The sequence below is a fragment of the Rhinatrema bivittatum genome, chromosome 8 (genome assembly GCF_901001135.1).
Source record: "Rhinatrema bivittatum chromosome 8, aRhiBiv1.1, whole genome shotgun sequence".
Classification (NCBI taxonomy): Eukaryota; Metazoa; Chordata; class Amphibia; order Gymnophiona; family Rhinatrematidae; genus Rhinatrema; species Rhinatrema bivittatum.
Window position 1 is genome coordinate 222675685 of NC_042622.1, and position 18212 is coordinate 222693896.

At 49.8% G+C, this 18212-nt stretch overlaps 1 protein-coding gene across 3 annotated transcripts in view; it reads right to left on the bottom strand.

The window, feature by feature from the left end:
• Nucleotides 1-249: 249 nt before the first annotated feature.
• LOC115097688 (transducin-like enhancer protein 2) overlaps nucleotides 250-18212 on the bottom strand; it is a 43013-nt gene continuing 25050 nt past the window's right edge. For all 3 annotated transcript variants that reach the window (XM_029613641.1, XM_029613640.1, XM_029613642.1), the window contains 11 exons: nucleotides 17874-17918; nucleotides 17219-17362; nucleotides 15498-15639; nucleotides 14013-14173; nucleotides 13501-13577; nucleotides 12054-12303; nucleotides 8549-8796; nucleotides 7953-8100; nucleotides 1244-1394; nucleotides 958-1034; nucleotides 250-765 (listed from right to left, as the gene is read on the bottom strand). In XM_029613641.1, coding sequence (XP_029469501.1) covers nucleotides 658-765; nucleotides 958-1034; nucleotides 1244-1394; nucleotides 7953-8100; nucleotides 8549-8796; nucleotides 12054-12303; nucleotides 13501-13577; nucleotides 14013-14173; nucleotides 15498-15639; nucleotides 17219-17362; nucleotides 17874-17918 — 1551 coding nt within the window. In that variant the 3' untranslated portion in view covers nucleotides 250-657. The remainder of the gene's footprint in view (nucleotides 766-957; nucleotides 1035-1243; nucleotides 1395-7952; nucleotides 8101-8548; nucleotides 8797-12053; nucleotides 12304-13500; nucleotides 13578-14012; nucleotides 14174-15497; nucleotides 15640-17218; nucleotides 17363-17873; nucleotides 17919-18212) is intronic.

An 18212-nucleotide genomic window follows, 5' to 3' on the forward strand; every position in this document is an offset into this window, starting at 1 on the left:
TCCCAGTGGGCACCAGCCCATTAAGTATGGGTAGAGGGGTCAGAAGAACTTGAACCATCCCCAATCTCCCAGCAGCAATTAGACAGGTAGACTGACAGCCACGGTGGTTGTCCCTCCCTCGTCGACGTTGGCATGGAGTTAGCTCACAATTTGGGTAGCTTTGAATTCTCCACTCAGGGTGTAGCAGGGAGCCGAGCATGTGAATAGCTGTGCCTGGAGCAGGAAGCTTGTGCAAAGGTGGATACAAAACACAGTTAAATATGTTTATTGGTAAGAAAGTTAATTAACCTCTGAAAATGTTAAGTCCAATCATCCCATCCAGGAGCACTGCTGAAACCCCCTCCCCACTCTTACCTTCCTAGGCAGCAAGATGCCGACTCTTTCCCCAGTCCGTGCCCAGGACACTGGAGAAGCTGCTGATCCACTGAGTGCGAGCGCCAGGCAGAACAGGCCTGGCATGGGCCATCGATCTCAGGAGTATTGCATTTTACTCTGTCCTCGGCTTCAAGGTCTCACCAACTCTGGGCTGGGGGAGGGGGGGGCCTGCGAGTACCCCTCCTTGGAAACTAGACAGAAGGAAGAGAGTGCGGCCGCTGCCCAGAAAACGTCCGGCTGTTAACCAGTCAGGGGTGGCGCGTTGGTAATCCTTCATGGGCCTCAGTAGACAACTTCATAGACAGTGGCTTTCTTATCCCCAGAGCCAGTAACGATAAATTTGTCATCCAGGGAGATGTCACAGCTCAGCACCGATGAAGACTCTTTGGACTGAAAAGGACAAGAACCGGAAGTGAGGGACAGCTGAGAGGCCACAGGGAAGCCAGATCTGGAATAAAAGGGAAGCACAGGGGGGCCCTGGCTGGGACTAAAGGGGGATCTTCAGCAGACCCTTTCCAGGAGTATAGGAGGATCGATGGAGGGTGAAGACTGGAAACTTACTGGTTCCACAGGAACCCTCACCTGGAATATACTGGCTCCATAAGGGGTCCTCCAGGCATTCAGGAGATTGTCCTTTCCAGTGCTCACAAACCATTTACCTGTTGGGAGAAAAATGATGGGTTAGAGGCATCCCTTGAAGCATGCATGAACATGTCCCTTGCATGCAGAGCACACCCCTCGGATTGCGCCCTGCTCTGAATCACAGAGGCATTCTAGAGAAGCACCTTATGCACCAGAAAATCCAGGATCTGCTCTTCCTACTCCAGTCTCTGATAATCACATGCAACTACATGAAATTACTTCTTACCACAGGAGGCAAACTGGAGGGAGAGGACGCAGCTCTCGTGCAGGTGCAGCTGGTACTTGTCAGGTTTGGAAACGTGTAAAACCTCCACGTTGCTGCTCTCCATTCCCACAGCCAGCCACTCTCCCGTGGGGCAGTATCCCAGCGAGAAGATCTGAGACAAGAGAGATGTCAGAGTACTGCAGCCCAACACCCTGAATCCTGAGTGCTCTCCCCTTCCCTCCCCTAATCAGATCCTCTCTCAGTAACTGCTCTCCTCTCTCAGCCAGAGCTCTCCCCTCAACAAGTGCTCTTTGCCCCTCTATTCTCTCCCCGTCCTCCCCTCCTGCCTCAGCAAGTGCTTTTTCCATGGGCAACTGGGACAAGCCAGCCACATGATTAGGTGACCTCCTCCAAGGGCAAGCTTAGGAATTCTACATTTTGCCTGAGCATCTGCACTACCTTCGTGCAAACGCCTCCGCATAAGTACCCTCAGTCTTCTGTCCACCAAAGCAAACAGTTGTGTCACTTGGTCTCTTCATGAGTCACTGTTGTCTCAGGCTTTTTTTTGTTGTTGTTGTTTTAACAGTTGGGATAGTTTTGAGTTCTCATATCTCAAGAGGACAAAAGATCCTGGCGACGTGAACAGCCATTCAAGCTCTGCAAATATCATAAAAAGGATGGCTAGTCCGGATCAGCATACCCTACGCTTAATCTGCTTAGGTCCTGACCACAATGCTAAGAACTGCAGGCCGTACAGAAGCATGTTGTCTCATGCCCGCCGCTATAGGGACTTCAAGATGAAATATGAGTCACTTAGATGTAAGTCTTAAAAAAATCATAAGTAAGAAAAGGAAGCAGCCATCCTCTCCTGAAAAATCGCATAAGCATCATAAATCCCATAATCTCGAGTAGGAAGGGCCATGCTGCATCTAAGCAACCACCTAGTCTGTTTCCTATAATAGACCTGACCGATCACAAAGGTCATAGCCACAATTCCTTGTCTGTGCCAGGGTATGGCGCAGAAAGTAATTCTGGCTCACCAAAACGCAGCACCAAGCTACCGACACTGAGAGCTCCCTATGCCACAAACACGGCAATCAGTGCATCACGCCAATACCATGGCTCCAACCCACCGCACTGATACCATGGCGCCAGTGCATTGTACCAACAGCAGCACTGCTATACCGTGCCGACAACTCGGCACTGCCGCTCTACGCCAACAAAACGGGACAGATGCTCCATGCTCAGACAGCTTCTTATGACACAGAAGGAACATTTAGGGGTAGATTTTATAAATGTATGCCCGCGCAAACAAAAGTACGCCGGATTTTATAAGATACACGCGTAGCCCGCGTGAAATCGGAGCGGCCTCGGAGGGAACTTTCCTTTGGCCTCCCCCCACCTTCCCCTCCCTTCCCCTACCAAACCCACCCCCCCAGCCCTATCCACACCCCCCCCCCCTACCTTTATCATGAAAGTTACGCCTGCTCCAGGCAGGCGTAACTCGCGCGTGCCAACTGGCCGCTGTCGCGCGATTCCCCGGCCCGGGAGCGATTTCGGAGGCCTCGGCCACGCCCCCGAAACGCCCCCCGGAACACCCCAAATGTCGCGCCGCTCCCCCCTGACACGCCCCCCAACACAACCCCTAGCAAAGCCCCGGGACTTATGCGCATCCTGGGGCTTGCGTGCGCCGCCGATTCTATGCAAAATAGGCTCGGCGCGCCAGGGGGATTTTGAAAGGGTTACGCACATAACTTATGCACGTAACCCTTTTAAAATCTACCTCTTATCCCCCAGCACAGAAGGAATATTCAGTGCCAAGAAAGCATCCACATTCGGAGTTTAAGCACATATGGGCACTGGGAACATCAATGTCTCGACATCAATGATAATGATAACAACATCTCTACCTCAGTGGATTGCTAAACCTCATAGTCCTTCCAGAAACATTTGAAATGCAGCCATATAGGTAGCCCCCCTATATATTCTCCACCCTATTCCAATCCTGGTCATACATTCAAATGGGAGGTAAGACATTCCCTGCCTCTCCTGCATATGATTCACGATCCGACGGTACAGAAGCTAGGGGAATTCTTTCTTAGCATTTATATGTCAGATGTACTGATTAAAGGCACTAAATCAACTTGACTGCAAAACAGGATATCTTTATAAAAATTATTAATAACCCCCCCCCAAAAAAAAAACCCGGATATCTTTTGGGACCTGACACTAACAATATGAACCCTAGGCCTGTGACTTCTCATCTTACAGGCTCGCATTCTGAAGAATTGGATTCCATCTCGTCCCCTGGATCTTTCTTCCCCACTCTTCAGAATCAGCACTTTCAGTTCAAAATACCACTATTTGGTCCCTCATCAGTCGCCACGGTGTTCACAAAATGAATGGCAGTAGGAGCAGCACATTTACGAAGAAGGAGCGTACTGGCCTTTCCATATCTCAACGACTGGCTCGTATCATGCATGTCCTCAAAACAAATCGCTGTTCAGTGCAGCTCGTGTAATCCCCACCACGAATCAGTTGGGTTTTGTGGTAGATTTTGAAAAGTCCCTTTTGCTTCCAGCACAGCAGCTAGAGTTCATTGGGGCACTTTGCAAGATGAAAAACCAAAAGAGAATAGCTTCTGCTGCAGAGAGGAGTCAATGTGAAAAATCTGGTTCGCATCACTGTGACAAGAGCATGGATGAATGCCAGGACTTTTCTTTGCCTGCTGGTGCACATCAACATCAACCGTGAACGTTCTCCCTCTAGCACCCCTGTTCATGCGCACGCAGTCCAACGCCACTTGTGCATGCATTAGAATCACTTTCTTCATCCTCTGTCCAGGAGAGTTTCCATAACCCGCAATCTAATCTACTTGCTGACACGATGGTTGAGCCTCAGAAACTTTCCTGCTGGCAAGAGCATTCATACACCAAATAGGTACCTCATCTTCATGACAGATGCGACTCTTCGCAGTTGGGGAGCTCACCTCAGTCATATGACTACTCAAGGTTTCTGGAATGCCCAGGTGTGCAGACAGCGCATAAATCTGTTGGAGCTCAGAGCAGTTTTCAAAACCATGGTCACTTTCAGATCTTGGATAGTGAAGAAACGGTCAATCTAGTCACCAAGCAGGGAGGAACAGGCTTCTACCAGCTGTGCAAGGAAGTAGTGACGATACGGCACTGGGCTGGCTCAAGAAATATCTGCTGAACTGCAGTTTATCTTCCGGGCACATGCAATCAATTAGCAGACACCTTGAACAGACAGTTACAACTTCACAAGTGGGGTTTTTTTTCATTTGGGTGTGGCTCACCAGATTTTTCCATGATGGAGGAACACCGGATCTGGATCTCTTCCCTTTGCAAGTCAACTGGGAGCTACCACTTTTTCTGCTCGAAGATCCCTTCACCTCAAGCACTCACCGCTGATGCATTCGCAATTCCTTGGTCCAAAGATCTAATGTCCACATTTCCTCCACTGCCGATATGATGCAGAATGATCCTGAAGCTGCAAAATTACGGGGACACAATGATCCTTATAGCCCCATTTTGGCCAAGGCATATGTGGTTCACCTGGCTCCTGCGATTATAATCAATATAACTGCCCATTCACCTCTCCCCCCCCCCCCCCCCCCCCCCCCCCCTCTTTCCGAAGCTTTTCATGCAGAACCAAGGAACCTTCATTCACCTCAACCTCCCCACTCTAGCCCTGACCGCATGGATGCTGAAAGTCAAGATGCATTTCTGCCACCATTACAAGCAGTCTTCTTGTTGGCAGCCCAGGAAATCTTCCACAGAAAGTCCTATGTTAGTAAATGGATGCAATTCTCTTCCTCCACCATGAAAATCCTTATCGCTGCTCCATTACACATCTCTCGCGATACTTCCCTTATCTAAGACTGGCTTGAAAACTACCTCAGTCAGTCAGAGTCCATTTCAGCTCATCACCTCATGGATAGCAATCCAGTATCCCAACCCCTTCTTATCTCCAGGTTCCTGCAAGGCCTCAGGAACCTCCATCCTCCAGTGCAGACACCTGCAGCCCAGTGGGATCTAGACTTCATCTTGGGCCAGTCGATGAGCCTTTGGATACGACGGACATCAGATTCCTTATTTGAAAGACGGCATTCATCGCCGCTGTCGCATTTGCACAGTGAGCGAGCGAGCTGCTTGCGGAAAGTCTGCCTTACGCACAGATGGTCGACAATAAACCACAGCCAAAGTTCCTTTCTAAGGTTGCTTCTGCTTTTCCTATCGATCAGGCCATCGTACTGCCTTCCTTTTATCCAGCGCCCCCTACTACTCTGGAGAAAAAGGCGCTCCACACCTTGGACCACAGAAGAGCACTGCATCTTCATCTGCGCAGGACAAAAAATGTGCAGGAAATCCTCACAGCTCTTTCTTTCTTTCTTTTTTTTTTTAAATAACATTTTTATTAAAGGTATTGAGACAGTAACAGTTATCCAAACTGTTAGGATACATTGCCATCGTACAATTGCTCAGTAACATAATTTCCTGAACCTTTACTACTTCCTAGATGTGATATCTCAGATCGAATGTCAGTATATAAAAATAATAAATAAAATAAATAAATAAATAAATATAATGCTTGTAATAATTTACCCTGACCCCTCTTTACCCCTCCCTTACTTCTCCCGATGTCCTTTTTAGTTTGACAGGCCTGTCGCTATAGACTGGAAAATCAACTAGAAATCATTATTTCACTTGTTATAAAACATCACCCATCAAAATAAAAGCATGGTTAGTAAATACTCCAGTTACGTGCGTGTCCGGCGTTGATACTTGGGACCATATGGACCAAATTTTATAGTACTTGGGCATACTGTCCTGTCTTATGGCAGTCCATCTCTCTAAATGACTTTTATCACTTATGACCTTCATCACTATGTAATCCAATCCAATTCTTATCTACCTTGATTACTATGTAATTTAAATTGTATATTTAGTTTTTCTTCTCATTGACTATTACTTAAAGTTGCTTAAATGTTCATTGTTCCATGTAAGGCTGTCTGGCAAGTTTTTGTTCTTTGTAAACCGGTTTGATTTGCATCTAATGTAGGAAGATCGGTATAAAAAAACAAAAAATAAATAAATAAATAAATACTGTACTTGATATAATTTCTGTAGCACTGGGACTCTACCTGGCACCGCCACCTCCTTCCACCGTGCTGCCACCCACCATCCGGGCTACCGTCACCAGAAACGCAAGGAAACATTGTCTCTCATGACTGAGGCCCAGGATATGGCTTGCCTGGTAGCCAAATCTCCATAGGCATAGGGACTTTAACTCCTAGGATCTCTTCTGCCAGCCTCTGGCACTCTTTCCAAAAATGTTGAATTTTGTGGCAACTCCACCACATATGTGAGTAGGTCCCCCTCATCTAAGCATTGCCACCAGCACAAGGAGATGCCCGAGGGAAGCCAGTGTGCTATCTGAGCCGGGGAATAATGCCACCCAGAGAGAAGTTTATACCTATTTTCCATCATGGCTGCTGGCACAGAAACCGTACCCAGGCTGCGAAAACACTCTTCCCACTTTTCTTTTGACCAACGGGTGCCCATATCCGCCTCCCAGGCTGAAAAACGTCTCACTCCTTTGGAATTCCCCAGTGTTAAGCAACTGATACAGCTCTGTAATAATTTTCCCCACCTTCCCAGCTAGTATGCACTACCCCTCAAATATTGAACGCCCCCGCTGAAGATCTGCCTTAACTCCCTTTGTGGACGGGAAATGCCTTAGCTGTGCATACTCCAAGAACACAGCTCTTTGTTTCTTATGCCCGGATAGGCCGGGGGTTACCCATGTAGAAGCAAACCCTATTCAGATGGCTTTCGCAATGTGGCTTACTGTTATGACCTTGCGAGCGAAGATCGACCTCGCGAGTGAAGATCGACCTTGCAATAACAAAACCCATCAAGTGCGCTAGCATTTAATAACTCTGCGTCCATCACAGACATCTGGAAAAGCTGCCACACGGTCTTCAGTGCACACACATCAACAAAACATTAGTGTTTGGACAAACACTCTAAATCTGACTTTAAGTTTGGTCACGCGCTGTTATGTAAAAGACAAAACAAAATAAAAAAAAAAACACCAGAAAATAAGAAAACCGGTGACACTGCCATTGGACATAATTACTTTCCGCTCCAACAAAGACAGACAACTCGGACAGGTTGTAGTACAAGTTTAATGGGTGAATGTTAGCTGGGGAGTTCCAGTCATGTGGCTCTCTCGTCCCCGCTTGTCCACAGAAAAAAAGCGAAGATGCTCTCCTGTAACAGGTGTTTTCCATGGACAGCAGAACAAACAGCCTCCCAACCTTGCCTTCCTCCCCGGAAAGTTACCTACCTTCTGCTTCAGCCGAGTTCAAGAGTGAGGGGCCTCGGGCAGCGGCACTGGCGTGCATGCTTAGGAGAGGTCCTGAGCTAGGAGAGGCTGAATCCCAACTCAGCACCATCAGATAACATCACCCAAGCCTGTGGCTCTTTGTCCTCCTATCCACGGAAAACACCTGAGACAGGTGAGCGGCTTCGCTTTCTTCCCCCTTTCCCATCAAATCTTGTCTCAGCGATAGCCATGTTCCTACTGCTTCCCCCAGGGCTCAATGACAACGCCACTCTCCTGCCCCCTCCATGCACTGTCTCAATAGCCCCTCTCTCGCTGATATTTCTAAGCAGCGCCTCTCCCACTACCCTCCTGCCTTTACCTGGGAGCTGAAGTCATGCTGCTGCAGCTGGCGTCCCTCCCTCAGATCCCAGCATCGCACGGTGTTGTCCAGTCCCCCGGTCCACAGCTTGGTGCCGTCGCTGGAAATATCAATGCAGCTGGCTCCATCCGTGTGCCCCTGGAACTGCCTGTAGGGAAAGAACCGCAGACCTGTTCTCACCCATCCCTGTCCCACCGAGGGAAACTGGGGAGGGGGTGGGGAACCACCACAGCTCCCTGAGGATACAGTGACCCAGTCCCACACACCTGAGGGGCACAGAACACCCAATGTCCCAGCGCAGCACAGACCCTGCGTCAAATTGAAATGCACCCGCCCCCCCCCCCTTGTAATACAGCTTACACACTATGCCCCAGCAGAGTCCCACATACTCTGTGCGCCTCAGCATAGCCCGTCATACATAGTCCATACATCCTGTGTATATTATGATGCACAGACCTCTTGTTCCATCGTACCACACATCCCTTCCATATACTCCAGCACACCCCATGCCCCATCATACCACATTCTGCCACACCACACCCTCCCCTCCCCCCGTCACGCCCCAGTACAGTGCAAGGAACACATCGTGGGCTTACCTAACCAGGGTCTGGTTCTGTAGGTCCCACACCACAATGTTTCCGTCGCTGCAGCAGGAGAAGCACACCTTGGCATCCGGGCTGATGGCTAGAGCATAGCAGGCGGGGGCAGAAGAGGTCAGCTCTGCTTTTATCCGAGGGGTGACTGCAGCGAGGTCCCACACTGACAATGTGCTGGCCTCCCCGCCCACAATGAGGCTCCGCCCATCAGGGAGGAGTTTACAAGAGCGGATGTAGTTATCTCGGTTCTGCGAAAGGAGCAAAGGAAAGGTGAAAGAATTAAAACTTGCCAGTCATAAGGTTTAAGCCAAAATGAGACTGGGATGCTGGACCCCTCCTCACCCACCACTACATTCATTCGCATGGATTCACAGAACAGCTTGGGTTTCCTATGCCAGGAGAGCTCTGCAGTATCTTAAGGCCACCAGAGAATTCCTGCCTTTCACTCAGAGAGGAAGGGAGGATAGTTCTGCTGTATCTGGTCTGATTCCCCCCTGCCCCCATTCTCTTCTGAGAGCAGCCACACGTTAAATAAATAAATAAAAGTTACTTATAATCTGCATCGTCAAAAGTTCGGGGCAGGTTACATAAGAACATACATAAAAAGAACAAACATTAGGACATCATAAAAATAACAAATATAAGAATAAGGACTAATAAAATGGAATCATTGCTGAATAAATGCTGCTGCTTACTGGTAGAGGGACCATGATGCTCTTTGGGATTTGGGGTGAATGGATAGGTTATTGGTGCTTTTTTGATCTTGCAGGTTGCACAGCTAGAAAGGGAGGGAATTCCAGAGAATGGGTCTGGCTGTAGAGATAGCTAGTTCACACATCACAGGTGAGACAAGAAAATTATTCCTTACCTGCTAATTTTCGTTCCTGTAGTACCAAGGATCAGTCCAGACAGTGGGTTATCTTCCCCTTCCAGCAGATGGAGTCAAATAGAACTTTGAAGGACGCTTCCTTATAAGGTAGTGCACCCTCTACTAATCCTCAGTATGGAGTATATCAAAGCAAAAAGAGGAAAATCAGGATGGATCAAGAACAAATAGAATTAAGTAACAAATAACAGTGTGCAAAAGGCACAAAACAGTGTCAAACAAACTTGCAGAATGAACCATTAACCAACCAAAGGAAAAAAGGCACTGAAGAACAATTTGAGCAGAGAGGCAATCCCAAACCCAATAAACAGTCAGGGAGGGCGTCTGGACTGACCCTTGGTACTACAGGAACGAAAATTAGCAGGTAAGGAATAATTTTCTTTTCCCTGTACGTACCAGGATCAGTCCAGACAGTGGGATGTACCAAAGCTTCCCTACGTAGGGAGGGCCCCGGAAAGCCCTGCTCGAATGACCCTAGAGCCAAAGGAGCCAAAAGTAGGCGACTGTATGTGTAGATGATAATGACGAGCAAAGGTATGTAAAGATTTCCAAGTTGCCACTCGACAAATCTCCTGGAACGAGACAGATTGCATCTCCGTCCAGGAAGCAGCCTGAGCTCGAAGAGAATGGGCCTTGACACCCGCCGGAGGTTGTCGACCCGCTCCAATGTAGGCCACCGAGATTGCCTCCTTCAGCCAGCGAGCAAAGGTAGTTTTCGACGCCTTGGCCCCCTTCCTGGGATTCTCTGGAGACCTCCCTTGAGGGAGGTCTCCGGAGAATCCCATTCCCTGGATAACAGTTGAAGGAACGTGGGATGGGAAGGAAAGGACCTACACGGCGGATGTAGACCAGCCAGAAGGGGGTCCTCTTTCTTCGCTGGTGGATTAGGCTCAGGCGGGGCCTCAATGCCCCTACTGAGGGGCCTCAATGTCCAATTCCTGTAGGATATGTGGAATGAGGGGGTCCAGCTCATCCCTCTGGAAGATCCGCATGACTCTAGGATCATCCCCTTCCAATTCAGCCGTAGTTGAAGGCTCATCCGGATCCAGGTCCTTCTGAGGAACAGACCCCCCCGCAGAGGGGTGTAATAAAAGGACCCTCGGAGCGCTTGAGGTGGTCGGAGGTACCCCTGGTCCCGGGACCGCTGACCCTTAGGCACTCCCCACGGTCTGGGCATTTCCCAAGACCTCAGTGGAATCAGCCATTCTGGGTACCTTAGGAGGAGGAGGGTCCACCAAAAATTCCTGGTGCTGGCCCATTCTGGCCAGGTAAGCATTGTGAAGCAGGAGAACAAAATCTGTGGAAAACTGAGGTGGCCCCGATGGAGGAAGAGTGGGAAGATCCCTTGACAGAGGAAAAGGCTCCAGAGGTGGAACAGGTGTCAAAACCAGCGGCTGAGATGAAAAAGGAGCGTCCTGCTCTTCTCCTGTTAGCACCGGAGCAGTGGAGTCTGGAGACAAAATGGCCGCCGTTCCCGCGGTCAGCGGGATTGGGGCCGGCCCCTGCGCGTCGAGGCGCAGCAGAAGATGAGAACCAGAGCGGCCCGGTGGTTGAGAGGGTCCCTCCTCACCAGGGAGGCAAGCTGTGCAAATTCCCTTGCGGGAGAGCCTTGACCCGGGCTCTCCACAAGCGCAGCACCTGGATAAACGAGGCATGGGGAGCCCCGACGGAGCCGCAAGGGAACCAGCTGTTCTTAACACGAGAAACAGGCAAGGTTTAAAGCTGCGGAAAGCGGGAAAAACCTCCGCTTCAGCTTGTTCTTCCTCACGCTCACCAGGTTGGTGGCTGTAAGAAGCGGGTAATAGCCTCCGCTTCAGTCCTGCTCTCTATCCCTCAACGACCCACAGATAGAGGCACAGAGGAATAACGCCTCTCTGTGCCGGCTGCCCTGAGGAAAACGGCATCTCAGGGGCAGCGGGTCGGATAGCAGCCACAGGGGGAGAGGTCGGCACCACCGACTTGCACCCCGGAGAGAGGAAATAACCTGTCAAAAGGAAATAAAAACAAACTTATCCCGATAACAGAGATGGGAGGGGTGGGGAGAGCCAGGAGCAGAGGCTACAGGAAAGCTCTCCAAATAATTCCCTCAGAAAATTCAAAATTCAAAGATTTTTTTTTTTTTTAAATTAGACTTAATTCATCCAAAAGAAAGGAAAGCTGAGGAAAATAGAGAAAATTCCTAAAATAGCTTTCTAGTCATCTCAGTGGGGAACGAAAAGCCACCACTGTCATCTGCTGGAGTCACGAGAATACTGGGGATTAGGAGAGGGTGCACTACCTTATAAGAAAGCGTCCTTCAAAGTTCTATCTGACTCCATCTGCTGGAAGGGGGAAGATAACCCACTGTCTGGGCTGATCCTGGTACGTACAGGGAAGTGCTGATCGCGGGGAAGGGTCGTCAGGGAGGTATTGGCTGGAGGATTGGAGCATTCTGGCAGGGGCGTAGATCCTGAGAGTTGCACTTAGCCAGAGAGGAGGGATATTACTGAGGAGGCTATGTATTATCACTGCCAGTTTATATTGTATGCACCACTGGATGGGGCGCCAGTGGAGCGACTGCACTGCGGTGTCATGGGGAGAAAGAAAGTCTCTCCAGCTGCTTCCTGACCACTCCCTTACCAGGCAGTCCAGCTGTGCCACAGGAGTCTTGGTGCCCGGCTGTGTCACATCCCACACCTTCACGCAGCCTTTCCCACCCGTGTACACGTGCCGTGTGGAGTTGCTGATGGTGACGGCACACACCACCTCTCCGTGACTGAGCGTGTGCAGCTGGCGGGCATGGCGCGGGATTCCAGAGCCAATGAGGGCATCGGGCGGGAAGGGGACTGGCTGCATCTGCCCGTCGGCACTGACATGGAAGGAGTAGGCCCTGGGTGGAGAGAAAACAGGAGAGGAGACACTAAATGTAAAGAGGCAGTGAGAGGAATAAACAGCAGAAACCAGAGGCAGAAGTGACGTGTGTGTGGGGGGAGGGGGGTATACACAGGACACACTGGAGGTGGACTGGGAGGGATATATGAGCACAGTGAGCCCAGAGAACAGGCAGAATTTAGTTTATAAATTGGGGGCACAAGATTATGACTGATATAAAAATACACAATGCAGATGACTAGATGATGCTTTTAAGGCAAAGGGGCCGATGCTATACAGTGCGCTCAGCCGAGCGCACTGTTTAACCTGCTGTCGGTCGTGGGTTAAATAGGGGCTAATCCACCCCCTAATTCAATAGGGGGATTAGCGCCTATTTAACACGAGTGAATGAGTTAGCGCTCATCACATGCAAATGCATGGGAATGAGACTATTACTCATTCACTCCAAATGCAAAAAGATAAATGTGCATCTCAGACGCATATTTATCACTCAGATATTAACGCCTGCCTGGAGCAGGTGTTAATATCTGAGCATTAAAAAAACTGATTTTCTGTACTTCTTTTCTAAAATAAAAAAAATAAAATAACTCGGCAGACCGCCGAGCTTTGAAGACTGACGCCGGTAAACTCAGCCTCGGTTTTCATAACCGACCATCTGCCAGTAATGAAAACGGCTGTCGATAAACTCGGCGGCCGTTTTCATTACTGGCAGACAGGCAGGCTATGAAAACCAAGGCTGAGTTTACCAGCGTCGGTCTTCATAACTGGCAGCCGCGGCGGAGTCGCGCAAGTAACCCTAGCGCCTCTTTCCTAGCGCGACCCCCTAATTTACATATTGCGGGCGCCATGCGTGCGATAAGAAAGCGGGCGCTGAAAAGTCGCGAAGATTATTGCATCGGCCCCAGAGTGTTCCATGACGGATCCTAAAGGACTAGTAAGGTCTCCTCACACACACACACACCCTCACGGGCCAGATACAGGTGCGGTGCAAACTTCACATGTACAGGCCCAGCCTGTGCCGCTGCTGGGAGCGCCGGCCTCTTTCTCCACGTTCATGCCTGGGCCCTGGAGCTTCCGCAAGGACTTGAACTGAAATTAGCAGCTGATGTGCAGCTGTGCTCTCGGGGGGGGGGGGGGGGAGTACTGGCGCTGCTCAGACCCGGGGGGGGGGGGGGGGTGGGGGGTTCATACTTACGGTTTGCCTGCAGGAGCCGAGGTCAGAGCAGATGAGACAGACGAGGGTCTCAGATGTGGATGAGATTCAAATGCTACCTGAAAAGCAAAATAACTTGTTTAAGAGGGGTGTGGAAGAGGTGCAAAGCACAGCGGGGTGGAGATATCACACCAGATGCCTAACTGCCCTCTCTCCCACCATCCCTTGCTCCTCCCTCCCTCCCACCACCCATCCTTTACCGCTTCCACCCTCCTCCCACCCATCCCTGGCCACCTGTCCCTCACTGCTCTCTCCTGCCCTCCCTCCACCCATCCCTCCCTTCTAGAATTCATAACTTCTCCCACCTTCTCCGGGATACCTGAGGGTTCACTCGGCTTCTCCCTGGGGTTTGGGAAGTTGCAGGAGAGAAGCGTAAAGATAGTGAAATGTCTCCCTGCCTTGGGCAGCATTAGCGTAGGTACTTGTGCTTCTGGTGCATGGCGGACACTCAATCTCTAGCGCTGTGGGAGCGCCGTACGGCGCCTGGGACTCACCATGGGCGACCTGCCATACATTACTGCTCCCGCAACCTGAGGAGAGAGGTGCAGGCTCAGGTATGTGCTGGGGACTGAGAGGTCGCCGTTCAGGACAGCATGAGACAGCATCCCGTAGGATGGTGGGTAAGTGCCGGATACGCTGAGAGGACTCCTGAGGCCTTGAAAAGAGAAGAGGAGGATACGGATTAAAGGCCCGCGTTTCCACCCGCCACAGGAATTCTGGGGGTGGTTCCTTCAGCCCCAGCAGCAGGCTCCAGAACCGGACGAGCCCTTCCACCTGACTAAAGGCCGTAGCTGTCCCTCCGATCATTCCCCCCACCTCCGCCCGTCTGTCCCACCAGTGAGCTTTCAGCTCTGCTACCTGGCACATTCTACTCGAGCAAGGATTTTCTCTCTCTCTCCGCTTGTAATTATTTTAAAAAAGTAAATCATTTCTGCTCTGTTTGGAGATTTTGTGACTTATCTCTACATGTGTAATATATGATGTTCATAAGAACATAAGAAATTGCCATGCTGGGACAGACCAAGGGTCCATCAAGCCCAGCATCCTGTTTCCAACAGAGGCCAAACCAGGCCACAAGAACCTGGCAATTACCCAAACACTAAGCAGATTCCATGCTACTGATGCAATTAATAGCAGTGGCTATTCCCTAAGTATAATTGATTAATAGCCATTAATGGACTTCTCCTCCAAGAACTTATCCAATCCTTTTTTGAACCCAGCTACACTAACTGCACTAACCACATCCTCTGGCAAAAAATTCCAGAGCTTTAATGTGCGTTGAGTGAAAAAGAATTTTCTCCAATTAGTCTTAAATGTGCTACTTGCTAACTTCATGGAGTGCCCCCTAGTCCTTCTATTATTCGAAAGTGTAAATAACCGAGTCACATCTACTCGTTCAAGACCTCTCATGATCTTAAAGACCTCTATCATATCCCCCCTCGGCCGTCTCTTCTCCAAGTTGAACAGTTCTAACCTCTTCAGCCTTTCGTCATAGGGGAGCTGTTCCATCCCCCTTATCATTTTGGTTGCCCTTCTCTGTACCTTCTCGGCGACCAGAATTGTACACAGTATTCAAGGTGCGGTCTCACCATGGAGCGATACAGAGGCATTATGACATTTTCTGTTCTATTAACCATTCCCTTCCTAATAATTCCTTACATTCTATTTGCTTTTTTGACTGCTGCAGCACACTGAGCCGACGATTTTAAAGTATTATCCACTATGATGCCTAGATCTCTTTCCAGGGTGGTAGCTCCTAATATGGAACCTAACATCGTGTAACTACAGCAAGGGTTATTTTTCCCTATGTGCAACACCTTGCACTTGTCCACATTAAATTTCATCTGCCATTGTGGTTCAATAAAATTTAACTTATAAAAAAAAAAAAAATCATTTCTAACGAATGGGCAGGAACAGAAATGTAGCAGCTCTGGCATTCGGGTAAGGCACAGGGATGGGTGGCGCATGCAGAAACTTACTGATGGTATCGGTGGTGGGGGGCTTGGTGGGGATCTGGCGGAGGCGCGAGGTGGAGCTTGGCCCGGGGCCAGGAGTGGATGAGTCTCTGTGGGGAGACGAGCTGGTAGATCTGGACATGGGAGTGTGAGTTGCAGGATCATTCTGTGAAGCGAAGCCACAGGTAAAAAAACAACGTCAGTGTGCGGACGACAGCGAGGAAGGGAGGCTGCGGGTCCATGTGCACCGAGGGGATGCCCTGCTCCCTTCTCCTTTTTCCGAGATCCAGTCACAGGTCCTGACTCCTTTCTCACACGCTGGGATGTTCTGAGACCATCTGAGTCTGCACGTTTTATTGCATTTCCAGGAAGGCTGCCCAGTCCAGGGACTGGAACCTGCAGCCCCCTTCCCCCTCTCTGCCACCGATCCCCTCCCCTCCCCTCCCTGCCCCAGGAAACGCTTCAGAGCTGCCCCATCCTGACTACATAAAGAAGCCGCTGCTCCTCTTTATCTCTCCCTCACTCCTCCACCACTCTCTCTCTCTCTCTCTCTCTTTTTGCTGATGCACAAACCAGAACAATCACCTAATCGATAAATTCTTCCCCGTGCTTTTCACGCTGATGTTTTAATCTCAGAATCTGATTTAGCTCTGAGATCGATGGCTTGTTCTGTGTCCCCAGGGTCCCTGCAGACTCTGCCTGAACGGTAGGACTTCAGAATAACGCTCAGAGCACCACTTTCAGTGGGGGTCCGTTCCTTGGTGCTGGCTGCTGAGGGAAATCTACAAGCTGGAGGCGTAAGGAAGCGCATTACCAGAGAGCAAGGGAAGCCTTGAAATGCAGAAACTAAGTCTCTTTTTTTTTTTTTTAGTAGCTCTGTCCGCTAGTGGGTAACAACATGGGTCACATATTAGAGAGAGAGAGAGTGCATTAGACCAGGGCCAGCCAGAATTAACTACAAACTCACCCCTCAGGTGCCAGAATTAGCGCACCACTGCATTGTGGGAACTGAAGTTTTTATTTTGATTGACATGACATCAGATGCTGAACGTCATATCGGTTCTCTTTCTCACCTGTGCTGGTTACGGCTGCACCATAAGGAGCAATTTATTTTTTGAGATTACAAAGCGTGGCCACAGGACGGTCAAGTAACCACGGTCACAAAACTGACCACAGGCGAGCATAGTCACAGCCTGCGTCCAGCATGGCCATCCTCCCTCAGCCGAGGTCAGTGACCAAGGTCACAGGACACAAGAGTCAGCCATTCTCACCTAAAGCTGAAGGTGGCTCATTGGGAAGTGCTACATTTCACCTTTCTTTTTCCCGTCTGACTTTAGGTTGGTAGATATGCAAAGATTTTTATACCCTCAGGCGGGGGGGGAGGGGGGAATTATAAAAATGTACATGGGGGTCTCCTAGCGGAGTTTCTCCTTTGAAAAGGTGGGGGCCGGCTGGCACTAAGGATACTTCAGTACCTACAGACAAGTTGGCCCCATAAATCACGCGCTGAGTTTTGAAAATGAAATCCCGTGGTGCGTGGTCTGCCAGCTCCACCTTCCCTGCCCCCCCTATGCAGCTTTTACCCGAAGAGGTGAATGGTAGGTTCCTGCCTCCGGTTTTACCCGGGCGACTCCTTAATTATCCAGTAACATATTTTGGAAACTGTCTCCCCCCCCCCCCGGTAATGTATTAAAATGTTTTCCCCGGGGGGGGGGGAGTTGCCCAGCAGAAATCCGACTGCTTACCAGATGTGGGTCCTTCTGTTTCGAGGTAGGGGTGCTGCGGCTTGAGGTCAGCGAGGCAGGACTGCCTTGGGGCTCCCTACGCAAGGGCGCCAGCTTCCCACCGGGCGCCGCGGGGGCAGGGCTGCCAGACTCTGAAGGCAGATCCTGAGGCAGGGGAGAGAGCACACTGAAGTGGAGGAGGGAAGACACAGCACAGCTTTACAACCACCCTGTTCTGGGGTGTCTGCTACCCTCTCTTCCTGTCTTCTTTGGGGGGGCTCCGACACACACAAGTCCAAATTCAGCCAACAATTTATTCAGCTCAAGTTACCTGGATAGATTTGTGCAGATATTCCGCAGCAGGCTGCTGATTAGGACCTAGGTTGAATTTAGCCAGTTAAGTCCTATTTAAACAGATACATTTATCTTAGCTAACTTCAGGAGTCCTCTCCGGCTTGAGCAGACTTAAGCCAAATGAGTTGCTTGGCTTAACTTAACTCTGCACCGGAACTTATTTGTCTAACATTTTACCCGTGGTTATTCAGCTAAGGCCTAAACTTAGCTGGGTAAACCCTCTGAATGTTGACCTCCACAAGCCTGTATCTCTGGGAATCAAGGCTGCTTTTGAAACTCCTACCCGTCAGGCAGTATCAGCTAAAAAAAAAAAGTTACTCACCTCATCCACTACCAGGTTGTAATCACTCTTGTCCCCATCACTGTCCTGGGAGAGAGAAAAAAAAATCCATCCATTGGATTTGTTAAAACCATCACCTGACCACTGCTCAGTGCCTCTTACCGTATAAGAGCGTCACTGCAGCCAGGAGCAGAGCAGCACTCTGATGAACCACTCACACACAAGCAAAGACTCAGCCAGTGGCATCGGCCTGGCTCAGCCTCACTTATTATCAAGCACTGTGCCTTTTGCAATCGCAGCCATCTTAGAATAAATCATTCATTTCTTTTTTTTTTTTTTTTAATTCTTAGAGAAGCACGACAGAGGAATGATTCCCCTCCA